The 13,835-nt window shown below is 38.3% G+C and overlaps 1 protein-coding gene across 5 annotated transcripts in view; it reads right to left on the bottom strand.

Annotated features, from left to right (window-relative positions):
- HMCN1 (hemicentin 1) overlaps nt 1-13,835 on the bottom strand; it is a 190,687-nt gene that overhangs the window by 49,411 nt on the left and 127,441 nt on the right. For all 5 annotated transcript variants that reach the window (XM_090145892.1, XM_090145890.1, XM_031608483.2 and 2 more), the window contains 10 exons: nt 10,817-10,903; nt 10,215-10,406; nt 9,335-9,508; nt 8,105-8,218; nt 6,705-6,850; nt 4,977-5,127; nt 4,015-4,218; nt 3,166-3,279; nt 2,154-2,341; nt 1,533-1,629 (listed from right to left, as the gene is read on the bottom strand). In XM_090145892.1, the coding sequence (XP_090002018.1) occupies nt 1,533-1,629; nt 2,154-2,341; nt 3,166-3,279; nt 4,015-4,218; nt 4,977-5,127; nt 6,705-6,850; nt 8,105-8,218; nt 9,335-9,508; nt 10,215-10,406; nt 10,817-10,903 (1,467 nt within the window). The remainder of the gene's footprint in view (nt 1-1,532; nt 1,630-2,153; nt 2,342-3,165; nt 3,280-4,014; nt 4,219-4,976; nt 5,128-6,704; nt 6,851-8,104; nt 8,219-9,334; nt 9,509-10,214; nt 10,407-10,816; nt 10,904-13,835) is intronic.

Raw genomic sequence — 13,835 nt, 5'->3', positions numbered from 1 at the left:
ACTTAGGGAGTATTACGTTTCAGAAAGGGTGGTCAGGCACTGGAATGGACTGCCCAGGGAGGTGGTGGAGTCACCAACCCTGGGGGTGTTCAAGGAAAGACTGGATGTGGTGTTGAGGGACATGGTTTAGTGGGAGCTATTGGTAATAGGTTAGCGGTTGGACTGGATGATCTTTTAGGTCTTTTCCAACCTTGGTGATTCTATGATTCTATGATGTGAAATATACACAAGTGCTTCACCTTGGGTGGTCCTTTCCTGACAGCATTAATCTGATTTTTCAAATGAAACTCCATTCAAAGATTAATAGTCCTAAGTAAGTAATATTGCTGAGCTGGAATCTGAAGCATCATACAAGTATTTATTTTAAAATAACACCATTAGGCTATGACTATCATAAACAAATAAAAACAAGTTTAAATTCAAATACAAATGTCAAGAAAATAAAATATTTTTATTTAAAAGCAAAGCTCAAACATCAGAAAATTTAGGTAGACTCTATTGAAAGCAAAGAACCTCTCAGAAATAACTTAAGGGCAAATTCTTTCCATGACAACACTATTTTTTGGCTAAACGTATCACTGTGTAGAAAAAAGCATTGTACATTTGTTTCATTTCCTTCATACGAAATATTTATTTCTTCTGTATATGATAATCTAAATAATCAAATTCCTTGGATTATGGGACTAATTCAAATATGATAGAGAAGACAGCACTTGTCTTCTGTCTAGTATGTAATCAGGAGATGAACTAGCTAGCAAGGATGTGAAAAATTATCCAAGGATAACATCTAGAAGTCTCTAGGGGTTAGACTCTTCAACCCAGATCATTCCATGGCTTTATGTCTCCACAGTACTATGAAAATAGATAAAAACTTAGCTGCCAGTATTCCTTGGAGGTTAAAATGTAACTGCTGATGATTTTGTGAGAGTAGTGCTTACGTGATTTTCAGTTCAGAATGGAAAGTTAAAAACGGTGTGAAGAATTAGGGCTAACCTTGATAGAGAATCTTTTTTTACAAATATGGAAAATGTTTAAATTTCTTGACTGTATTTGTTTTAGACTTGTGACACCAAATGTTAAAATTTATCTTAGCCATGCCTAAAAGCAACATCAACAACAACAAAAGAACAGATGGGAACTTTACAAAGGGAAACAAAATGCAAGCTTTTACAATGGCCATATCTTTGTGTAACATTTGTAATCATAATTTTCTCTCTTTTTTTTTTTCATAAAGAAATCAAAACAGGCTGTAATCCAACCTGGTTATAATTCATGATTACAAGGCTTAGCAACCTACACAGGGTACATGCACTAGAACAATATCCACCTATATGGAATACACATAAAGAGCTGAAGATGCCATGGTACATCAAACTTGTGTTTGATTTCTAGTGCAAGAGAATTTTCAGTATGTTCAATAAGTTGACTTGTACTCTGCTAAATTCACATATTAAAACTGTAATATCATAAAAAAAAAAACACAAAACCAAAAACAACAAAACAATCAGCAAGTTACAGGTTATTATACTTACCATGAACATTCAGGTTAAAATACTTCTTGGCCCTTCCAGCTATGTTTTCCACAACACAGACATACCTGCCAGTATCTGTTATTTGGGAATTCAAGATCTAAGAAAAAGAAACAAGACTGCTCTTGAGAAAACATGCATAAGACAGCTTATTGCAAATATATAAAATTGTGGGGACTCTCTAGAGACCCCCTTGAGGCATTTGGGGCTTACAAGGTTTATTTCATCTGGTGGGTTTTTGTTGTTGTTGTGTTTGTTTTGTTTTGTTTTGTTTTGTTTTTTAATTTTCACCTAAGGCTCTTGCAGTGTTTGGAAGAAGTCCACCTGAGAACCAATGCAACTTCCATTGATACTACTGCTTTCAGGATCTCTTCTCTAAGTCTGTGCATCTCAAACCTCCAGAAAAGTCAATGTGCTATCTTTCACATTAAGTACTGAGAATTAATAACAAAACTACTATTCATAAGATATTTGAAATAAAAATATACAAGAAAAAATATAGAATATATATTATAGCTCTAAGTCATGCTATGAAAACAGAGAGAATTTTGCTCATTTTTTTGTCCTTATTGCTGATTTTTATTTGTAATGCTAAGCATCACTTGAAGATTCACTTAGAGATACCTGCAATCTTCTTCCATTGGACAAAAAGCTATGTTTGTCATCTTCTGCTAGGAGATGGCCATCCTTCTGCCAGGTGATGCTCGGAGATGGAGTACCGCTCGTGACACAGTCCATCACTGCGACCTTGTTCCCAAGTACATTCACTTCTTCAGGCAGATCACCATCTGCTCCACTGATGGATGGTGGTACTACAATAGAGCAACACACTATGTAAGTAAGAATGCTGTAAGACTCGCATACCCCTGTGGAATTCTTTCTAAGATATCAGAGCCTGTGTTTGCAGAAGGAAATAGTGAAACTCTCAGTGAATACACTAAAAGATATTAAAATCCCAAGAATACTTCAACTAGAATGAACCAAGGGGACTGCAGGAGAAGTATGTTTATTCACAGCAGTCATAAAGAAGAGGGAAAAACTTATCTTCCAGTCAGTCAGCCAAGTTCTTTGACCCCAGAATAAAGGAGGATTTACAAGGAGAATCCTCCTAACAGTAACTCAGTGCTCTCAGTGTCTGCTATAGAAATAAAAGTACAGAAACAAGCATTTCTTAAGGCAAAAACCTCAATTATATCAACAGACAGTGCAAGCAACTTTAAAAAGCTTTCTGTGCAATATTTCTAAATAGAGAAAAATAGATCATACAGAGTAGACTCCGCTGACATTCAGTTTATCTGAATCATCAATTCCCTTATGACTGAGAGTTCTGATTGAGAGTTTTGCAGATATTTTAGAAAATCATGATGAAAATCAGGGAAGATAAAAGTCTAGTATAAGTCAGATTTTTTAACTGGAAACTGGGTAGGGAACAAAAGAAACCAAGATAAAAACAGGACTTTGATATACACTTCTCTTTACAGTCAAGTGTGATAGTACTATTGCAATTCATTTCTTATCACAATAACCCAGAAACATACAAAAATAGCAACGTTACCACCATTTTCACATCACTCTATTTCTATAAAATTAGTAGCTTACATAAATACATCAAAATAAGAAAAGCAGGAAAGCTCACAGAGCACGCGGACATCGTAATGAATGGAATCCTCTCCAGCTTCATTAACCGCCACACACATGTATCTCCCAGCATCTTCAGCCTGCACCCGTGGAATCTGTAACACACGACCTCCTGGAAGGAAAACGCATTCAAGATTTACATTTAAAATCATGCAGTTTCCATCATTTCCATAAGATGTTACACTAGCAACCCGAGCAAGCAAATTTATGAATGATCAGCATTTGTCCTGAATTACAAGTAGTTAAGGACTTTTATTTCCCAGCTACTTTCTCTACTGGCAGATACTTAGAATTCAGGAATGTTCATACTGAAATGTTAGAAAAGGGTAATTGATTCCATGGGAAAAGAATGATGTTCCTAACTAATAAGCAGTCAGACATTATCCCCACTGCAGCACTTCTTTACGCACCCCATCCAAAACCATCCTTTGCATAGAAAGGCCTCCGTTTTTGTGCTTTCAGGCATTGTATGTAACTCTCTCTCTTTTCCACCTGAGGTTAAGCAAGAGTTCGAGGTCTTTCTGCTATTGTAATATATTGTAATATTTTTATGCCTCTGTCCCTAGTTGAGAGGCTTTTCTACTTAAACTGTGATTAAAGAAATCAGGAACACATCAGAGAGAAAATACCTTTTCATTTTGTTTCAACAACGCTATTTTAGGGACTACACTTTAAATGCGTAAAGAAAACAGTTTGCTTAAGTCTAAGCACTGGAAAGAAGATTCTCCAATCAATAAAGTCTAAAAGAACATTAACACAATGTGTGAATGGGAAAAGTTATTACCATGTATTTCCTAGTACTAACAGCATTTCTTAAGGTCTTGGTGTGACATACTTTAATACTCACCTGGTAATATCAGTACTTTATCACTAGAGCTCAGAGGATAGCCATCTTTATACCATGTAAGAACTGGAGGAGGAACAGCATCGGTCTCACAGTACAGTGAAAGGGGATTGTTGACAATCACATCTTTATTTTCTCCACCTCTTCCTGTATCTAACACATTACCAGCTTCCCATCCTCTAAAAGGCTTTTGGAAACTAGGAGGAACTTTGATCAAGAATGGAAAAAGTTAAAATTTTACAGCAGAAATTACTAGTTAGGAATTCAAGAGATGAAATAACAGTTAGTTGTTAAATAGCAGTAATAAAAATTAATTGTATTAGATTAACTAATACTGGGGGATATCTAAATTCCCCATTTAGATATCCCAGGAAATTTCTAGTTCTTTTCATCAGAATGAAAAATTGAGCAATCCACTGAACTTTTTCTGAAGTCTAATAAATAACAATGTAAAAGGATCTGATAACAAAACACAGAGGGTATTAATCAACATTAATTACTTAAACAGTAAACTATTTGGTTTCAATGTAGTTCAGATTTTGTCTAAATTTTGAGAAATGACTAATGATTGTCTTCTCGTATTTAGATGCTGTGTAAGTACACAGGATGCTTATGTCTTGGGCCTATAAGTATTCAATACAGGTAACAAAATATGACATCTCATTGTAAGCTAGTCTTTTTTTTATGTAATTGAGAGAAGGATCAGTTATGATGTCATTCCACTAACTTCAGAGGAACTGTATATGTAACAACTGCTGAAAGAATCAGATCTCACATTTCTTATAGCTGAACAAAATGTATGTGTAACAAAAATCACAAGAACACAAGGATTAAATTAGACCAGGAAGGTCTAAAGAACACAAAATTATAAATAATTTCAACATCCTAGAACATTAAAAAAAAAAAGTCTCAGACTACCAAAAAAAAAAAAAAAAAAGGCATTTTATTAGCCAAACTCTGTTTACCTTGTATATTTATATCAAATTCTGCTTCATCCTCTCCAGCAATATTGGATGCCAGGCAAATGTACCGTCCTGTATCTGAAACCTGAGCCTCTGTAATCTGCAGAGTATGGCCACTGGCTTCGATAATGACACGATCATCTGGTTTAAGAGGCTGTAATGTAATTTTACACATAAGTTATTAACATGCAAATCATAAATTAGAAGTAGTCATATTTGTGGGAGTAGTATCACATTACCTCTCTTGGTCAAATTCAGATTGTTTCAAAATCCTTTCTAAGGCATTATGCTGGCAGTAAGAACATTGTTTTTGTTATTCCCTCTGCTTTGACAACACCAAAATCAGAACATCTTTCAATTCCTTAACGCTGCCAGCAAGGCCCACTTTCAGTAAGTGCAAAGGAAGCAGCTGCTTAGGAAATCACTTAGGGCATGGTCTCAAGTTCTTGGGATGGCATCCCTGGCCACAGATAGTGGCAGGGGACGGAATGCTTTCCTCTGTCTGACAGCAGCAAACCCAGCTCTTCTCTCATCTGTCCCTCCTATGTGATGATGGAAAACATGTTTCTGCAAACTGTACAGCCTGACCTAGCTTGTCCTACAATCATGTGACTATGAAGGCCTGCTGCCTGGTGAGGACATGGCACGAACATAAAACTCACACTGCAGCAGTGCAAAGATACGTACAGGATTAGTGGACCTGTCCCTACAAGTTCCATCCCACATGACAGCAGGGATGACAGCAACACAGTCTGTATCTCTCAGTAATGAAAATGGAATGTGCTAGGGAGTCAGCTCACAATACATTGCCTGCCAAGGACAATTCAGTCCATGGATGTGAATGAAAGCCCTTTCCCAGGGTGGCCCTAGGAAGAAGCTGCTGGCGGCTCCATTGCTTTGGCGGCAGCAGCAAGCTGCTTAAGGCCTCTGTCCTTTTTGTGGCCTGTTCAGTTATCACTGGCAACAGAAATAGCACACCCAGAAGGACTGAGAATTCCAGCAAAAATCAGACTAGGCAGAGTACACAAGCAGCCTCTCCTGTGACACCAGGCTGTTTCTTCTGCTTGCTCAATAAATTCAGAGAGCTATTCCCACTGCAGAGATGCAGCTGTCTGCCACACAAGGGTCTGCCAAAAGCCGAGGAAGAGCTGCTCTGTTCTCCTTCCTTGGCACTGTTTCTGTGGCACTGTTTTTGTTAATTACAGCCAATTATAGCACGTCCTAAAACTGTTTGTTCAGGGTGAGACCACTGAGAAGGTTGTGTGTTGCGGGAGCTTAAGGAGCCCTGCCAATACCCAGTGGGAGGCTGTCTGCAAACTTGTGCAAGGGCAGCACTATGAGGAACCAAATGCAGGACTGCTCTGCAACAAGGCTTTGGGGAACCCAAGCAAGAGTAAAGCCACGTGCGGAAATGCTACGGGGTGCTGCTTTCGGGCAGGGTGCTCTCTCCTCAATACACAGGCCCTAGAAAAGCCAGCTCTCCTCTTCCCATTGCACTATCAAGCACCCCAAAACAGAAGTGACCATTTGGCACTGTTGGAAGAGATCTGGCCAACAGCAAACAAGATGTGAGGTGTGATTCCACCAGCAGGAGCAGAGCGGAGATGAATTCCTGCTGACTACAGTAGTGAAGGTAAGCCTTATTTTAAAGGCTCGCTAAAGGTGATAATAAAACTGCAGCTTTTTCTGTAGGAAAGCCACCCAATAGAAGTAAATAAGGTTGTGACTTGCCTGTCCATCCTTGTACCAGCTGATGGCAGCAGCAGGAATGGCATGTGCTTCACACTCCAGAGTAAGGTTGTGGTTGATTTTGATCTTCATCTCCTTAGGGGAGAGACCCTTCCCTGGGACATCCCCTTTGTTAATGGTGGGTGGAACTGCATAGAACAGGGGGAGGGAGAGAGACCTTCTTAAGGGACTGTCTTACGCAGCACTTCAAAATTAAAAGGGCAAAGGGAAAAGCCAGACAATAACTTGAGGAAAGCAAGTGCATTCCCCTTGTAATCTGCCTCTTTCCCACAGCTGAGCAAAGCCAATTCAGCCGCCTTCAACATTTTCTAACATGGAAAGTTACCAGAGCCTTACCTAGCTACAGTACTTTGTTACATATTTGGCTTGAGCTCAGTGTGCTGCAGGCATTATAAAGCACTTCAATGGAAACTAATGTTCTCAGAAACATATGTTTGAACTAAAGTCCACACTTAGGTGGTTAAAACTCAACATTTCCATTCCACTGAAACCTCAGTGTTGCAAAATCTTGTTTCTTTCGGAATCAGAATGAACACAGAGCATTTCAAAATTCTTAACCAATCCCATACCTTGGTCTCAGAATATCTTTTAATTTACTATAAATGATTTCAAAGCATTTTCCATTCTTTTTTTTCAGTGGGAAATTTTAAATTCTCCCTAATGCAGACATTACCGTAATAACTGACAGTTGGAATGGCATTGGCAGGGTGGAGATGTTATATTGATATATTGTTGGATTTCAATTATGAACTCTCCTCTCATTATTCTAAGTCTAGGGGGGCCTTATTAAGAACTTCATGTAATTAAAATAACAGTAGAGTTACTGTAAGGGCGCAAAGCAAACTCCAATTCAAATTGAAGAGTTAGCAAATTCAAAGAGAGAGATGAGAAGCCATGCTTGACTGAGTCAATATGAAAAGCTTGAACATTAAAACATAATATTAAGCACAAAGTGCTGTCAGGAAGGCTTGAATGGGAGAGCTTTTGTGCATATACTAAAATCTCCTGCTTTACCTTACTCAAGGAAGTTTTCCATTAGAATCTAGGAGTCCCCTCCCCATCTGTTTTTATAAAACACTTTCAGCTTTCAGAATCTCTGCTCACACTCTGCTCAAATGTGCTGCATTTGTCTGATTAACCATAACCACAATCATAACCAAAAACATCTCAACAGAAACTGAAGTGCATCATTTCTTAAACATCTTCCCCTGGATGGTACACAGATTTTTGGCCCAAGAACAGCACTTGTAAAGGATACAACAGCTACATTTTTTAGTGCCTGTCTTAAAGCAATATCACAAGCAAATGCAGTTGCTTGCTAAAATAAGTAAGAGAAATCCTTTTGTACACCAGGACAGGTAACATTGAAGGCATTTCCTTACTGTAGACTTTCACTTCATAGTGTTTCAAAGTTTCTCCAGCCTCGTTTGTGGCTACGCAGGTATATCTCGCAGCACTGTGCTTCTGAGCACTTAGAATCTGCAGGGTTCGACCACCTGCCAAAAAAGATCACTCCTTAATAGCATCTAAGTTACATTCGTGCTGGCCTATTATTCAAATGATTTTGCAGCATATTTCCAACCCTTTAGTCTCCATTCTGCTCTGCAATAAATTATGAGTGCATAATCTCCAGGAGAACTTTGGATCACAACTCCTATTGCTCACAGGCTTTTGGAAAACTTGTTAAAATTGATTTTTCAAAAAAAAACTTCTTGAAGATATTTAGACAGAAAGGAGTGACTCAGGATTCTGCACTTCATTCACAGGAAAAGGAAAGCTGGCATTAGCACTGAGACAAAAAAAAGGGCAGACTGTTCAACAGAAAGTGTCTCTGAACTGCATTTCTGTTTCGGTGCAGCATTTCATACAACAGAGATCCATAACTTCCTCTAGAGAACAGATAAAAGCAACAGCCAAAATGTGACAGAGTGTTGAATGATCAGTCAGATATAAGACTTCAGGCAACCTCTACAACACTGACACCATCATCTGCCTTTCCATAGATTTTGTTTTGTTTATGATTTAGATTGCCTGAATTCTCAGTGATGAATCACTATTTAATTTGGCTGCAGCTCCTTTCAGACTGCAATCCTAGTAATTGTCGCCTCTTTTCTCACTATCAATACCAGCACCACTCCTCCCCTGAATGGCTGCAGTTAATAACGCTAAAGTACTTGTTCATCTACATTACTTCCATATTTCAAGTCAAGATCTTTCCTCCACATCCTAGGTGCACGAGGTAACAGTTACTCCACAAATTAGAAATGGCAAACTACTAACTACATGGAAAAAAATGCCACTTCATTCTTTTTCACTATCTTTGTTGTTTTACTCTCGCTCCATCTAGTTTAATTCCATTATTTACATTCATTAGTAACTGCAATGAACTTGTTTGCCATCACTTATCTCTACAGAACAACAGGATGAATACCTGAATACAAATAAAATACAAGTAATGAGTCAGTTAATTATGAAACAATTATGGAGTTGGAAGTGTAAAAACACTACAAACATTGCGCGTCATAGAAATACATCCTTCGATTTATCAAAAAAGTTATGCGACAGTGAGTAAACAATAGAATTACATTATTTATCAACAAGAACAAATTTACCTGGCAAAATGTGGATATTTCTGTTTGATTCTAAAAGATTACCATCTTTCAGCCAGGTTATTGTAGCTGGAGGATACGAATAAGCCTCACAAACAAGAGATGTTGGACTGCTGAGGATAACAGTGACCTCTTCTGCACTTCCATGGCTATCTGCACCCACAATGGTTGGAGGCACTAGGAGCAACAAAATCATTAAACAGTGGAAGGATCCTCTCAAAAGCCATTTTTCTGTTCAGTCTAGAGAACTGCTTTCTGCCTCAGGTAGCTGGGAGGCATTCCTAGCAGGTGCAGTGAGACCCACGACCAGACAACATTCATCTGGTTTCACATTTTGTCCTAAAGTCAATGGTCAGTCCATGTCAGTGGAATCCATGCACCCCTAGCTCTTGTCAAACACAAGTCATGAGGAAGCCAGCCACTTCTTGCACAGCAGCTGGCAGTCACTGACTGATGATGCTCTGAACAGCAGAAATGGGAGGTATGTGCACAGGAAATGAGGATGAGGAAAACAAACTCGCTATTGTTTGCATTTGGTTATGCAATAATCATCATGAAAAAAAGCAAACTGCAGATGGTTGGAGTTTTTACAAAAAGATAACAACTGAGAAGTACTCTTCATACACTCCTTCCTTGAGTCACAGTAAGCCCACATACAGTCCTGCTCATTCCATACAGATCACATCCCGTTACAGCTCTGCACGTTTGAGCTCTATACTGGTTAAAGAACAGAATGCTGTTTCCACTGGCCTATGGTTATTTATCACTTACTCAGACAACTACTTTAATTAAAAGACTACACAATCCCAAGGTAATTATTTTTGGAATTATTTTTTTTCTGAAAACAATATTTTTTCTGCAAGAGTCTGTCTATCTGTCTTACCAAGTACATTAAGACTGTAACTTTTGCTCTTATCTCCAGCTGTATTGGACGCAACACAAGTGTATCTCCCTGAGTCTGAGACTTGAGCACTGGTGATTTGCAGGAAACGTCCACTGGACAGAAACTTGTGATCTCTGTCCTCCATTAGAGGCTGCCCATTCTTTATCCAGGTGATCTGTGGTAAAGGATTCCCTGGAGTAAAAAAAAAAAAAAAAAAACACCTGCAAATATTAGCTGCTGCATAGCTACAAGGATATTCCAAGGTTTCTGAATAACAGAAAAATACACCTTTGAATGTGTTTTTAAAATATATTCTTTAGGGAGATGTTCTGGAATACATATTGTACAGCCCTTGAACCTCCTGAAGAAATATATATCTCCTCCTAAATTCTACAGGGCTTTAGAGAAGAAATGTACATCATCTCTTGTTTTCATCTGATGCAACCTTCACAACAAGATGTACCTACTCCTGCCACACACAGGAAGGCTCAACCTGAAATTTAGACATTCCACTCAAGTGAAAATTGTACTCAAAACAGTTTTCACTTGTGAAAACTGAGACCATGGGATGAGTGAAAGTAAGTAATATTGTATACTTTTACCTATCACTTCACATGTTAATGTAACATTGTTCTTCTCTTTCACTTTCACATCTTCCTGCTTATTTTCATCCACAATCCCTGGAGGCACTGGAATCAGATAAGGAGACAACACCAGCAAGTATTATTTACAAACAATTTAAACACAACAAAGGTTTATTCTTGCTCAATGTGTCAGTGTATACTTCTCTTAAGGACATAAACCAACAAATGGCTCAGATCTACCAGAAACGAGTCCAGATATGAGACAGTGTAGAGTTGGCCTGCTAGGTCAACAACTATACCTCTGTTCTGCACCCCTTAACATACTGGTCCATCAATAGGACAAGAGAGGACCACAGACCTTGAATGGACTCACCTGACTGCCTCCTGTCTTGAGAGTTAGAGAGATTCAGGGTGCTATTCCTGTATTTCTGAGTACAGTCAGAAGGGCAGCGGTGATAAACATTTGTATTGTGAGGCTAGGTTTAATTTTATGCCAGTAAACCGGTAGGTTTTATATGTTTGTAAGCACATTATTTCACTCACATTAACCAGCAAGTGATTCATTTGCTCAAAACAATGTGCTTAAGTTTAAGAGTTGTTTGTTTCCAATACTAATTGAAAGCATTCATCTAGAACTCTAGGGAAATAATTGATTTTAAAAAAATTGGACAGAAAAAGCTTGTCTGCTCACCACGTGTTTTTTACTTATCAGCACTCTCAAAGCAATACAACAGATTACCAACAAGTGAATGAATAAAGGCATAAATATGTTTGATTCAAATACAGCCATACAGTCAGCTGAACATACTACACGATTCTAAAGGCATCCTGCTTTAAATCAGGTTTCTCTGAGAAAACAAAAGATAAAACCACATAATGAAAATACTTATGCACATCCCAAACAGCTGTGTAAAAGAAACCTCTTATTGTATGACAAAGAATCCTGGTCACTAGGACTAAGTGGACTAACGGTTACTGGACAAGAGGGGGCCAGACTGTCAGTATGCTGCCAAGGAGTCTCTCAGACATACAAACCTTCAGAACAACTATTTCAAAGTAGAGGCATTCGTAAATTCAAGACAAAGTAAGATGGCACCAAAAATGAAGTAGACATGAAGTGCTATGCAATGAAAAGGACGCCTGTAATTCTAAGAAAGCAACCCAATCTCCAAGAGATTTTGGAAAACTTTAAAACAAATCCGCTGGACTACACAGACAGACAATACTCCTAAATAATCCTAAAAAATGCAAACTTTTAGCCCAGATATGCCTATTAAGAGAGGAAGTAAAATGCATTCAATGCATCATGACCTACCAGTAGCCTGGAAGTAAAGGTTTTGATAAACAAGAATCACTATAATATGCAAATTCATTGTCAGCAGTGGAAAGTAATATACTACATCAAATCTTCCACTAGAATACAAGCTAGAGTGAAGAAGAAAAAATAAATGATTAGAATTTCACTTGATTGGGATGGCAAAGATGCTACTTGGTGAGAGCTTGGTGAGAGCAGCAGTAGCAGAACATTGCATGCAGGAAGATGTGGCCAGTACTGGCACTCTTACCAACTTCTGATGCAGTTCTGACCAAATTCCCTGCTGTGACACTATAAGCAATGCAAAACAGACTTGGATAAGCATTCTAGTGCTCAAACACAACAAGACAAAGATACATCAATAGGTGGAGGAATTAGACGGGAGAAAATATTATCTAAGATCATAAAGGTCAGGATATAAGTCTGTTGAGAAGTTATTGTTCATAAATAAACAGAGCAACTCATCACTTCAGCCCCACAATAATGCAGGAGGTTGTCAGCATATTAATTTCAAATTCAGACAAGGTCCCAGCATTTGTTCTGCAAATATAGAAGTACTAGGATAATTACACCAAGCTCGCCTGAAAACTGTCTTGTCTGTTGCACTTCCTACCCTAATTCAGACAACACTGTGGTATCTCTGTATGGTTCTTATTTACAGGGAGCTGGTGAATATTGTGTTGCCATCAGGCCATATTCCTGTAACTTTCCTCTAGAAAGACAAATAAATTTTGGGTGGGAGAGAGTAAGGGGAAGGAGGAGGAGATTGAACAATTGAATTTTTCACTTAGCCCACTTGAAATCACCTTCACAGAGCATTTTTCTTCAAGGCAAACAAGGCCTATATAAAATGCATGCAAGTGAAATTCCCAGAACCCTCATGGACACCTTGCTACTAAAACACCCCAAAGAAAACAGTACAACAACGAATGCTTTTCAGTGTTTATCCATCTCTTCCATGCTAGATTTCCATAAGCTCATCCAATAAACATGAACTAACATGAATATAAATTATTGTATACAGGAGGCAAGAGAAACTGGTAACACTCAGCACCTTGGAGAAAAAAAAAAACTTTAGGCAAATTATATACGATAATGCTGCAAGGCTCTTTCTATCAGCCCTGGTATTTATTGATAGAAATAATAAATAGCTACTAAACCAAAGAGCAGTCTTTTCTGTGGGGAAAATAAATAAATAAATAAATAATGTGACGCAATTAGACATTAAAGGTTCTGAACAGCCATCTAAAAACCCGCTGAGCTTCTATAACAGACTAGGATCACCCACACTACATTTATCTAATGTGCTTTACAATACCAATCAGAGATCTGTCTTCCAAGATTCCAGCTCTAGCATTTAATTTCCATGTAGGTCCTGGATTTTCCTTCACATCTTTGTTACAACAGATTACTGCCATCACACAACTCAGCTGCACACTTTATACCCAGTGCTGCATAATAGTGCTGGTCTTAATTCATGAGTATTATCACATGTGGTTGCATCCTTCTGCTTTCAAGCATGAGGTACAAGAAATTCACAGATTTAGTTTAACATGACTATCCTGGGCTGTAGTTTTCTTTTGACTTTAAACCAGCTTAAGGTTTAGATTGGATGTAAGAGGGAAGTTCTTTACTATGAAAGTGGTGAGGTGCTGGAACAGCTGCCCAGAGAGACTGTGGATGCCCCACATCCTCTCTCTGGCCAGGAAGAAAACCAGAAAA

This window comes from Phasianus colchicus, chromosome 9 (assembly GCF_987193195.1).
Source record: "Phasianus colchicus chromosome 9, bPhaCol1.hap1.1, whole genome shotgun sequence".
Classification (NCBI taxonomy): Eukaryota; Metazoa; Chordata; class Aves; order Galliformes; family Phasianidae; genus Phasianus; species Phasianus colchicus.
Note: the sequence above shows the minus strand (reverse complement) of the source record. Positions and strands in the feature narration are given on the sequence as shown.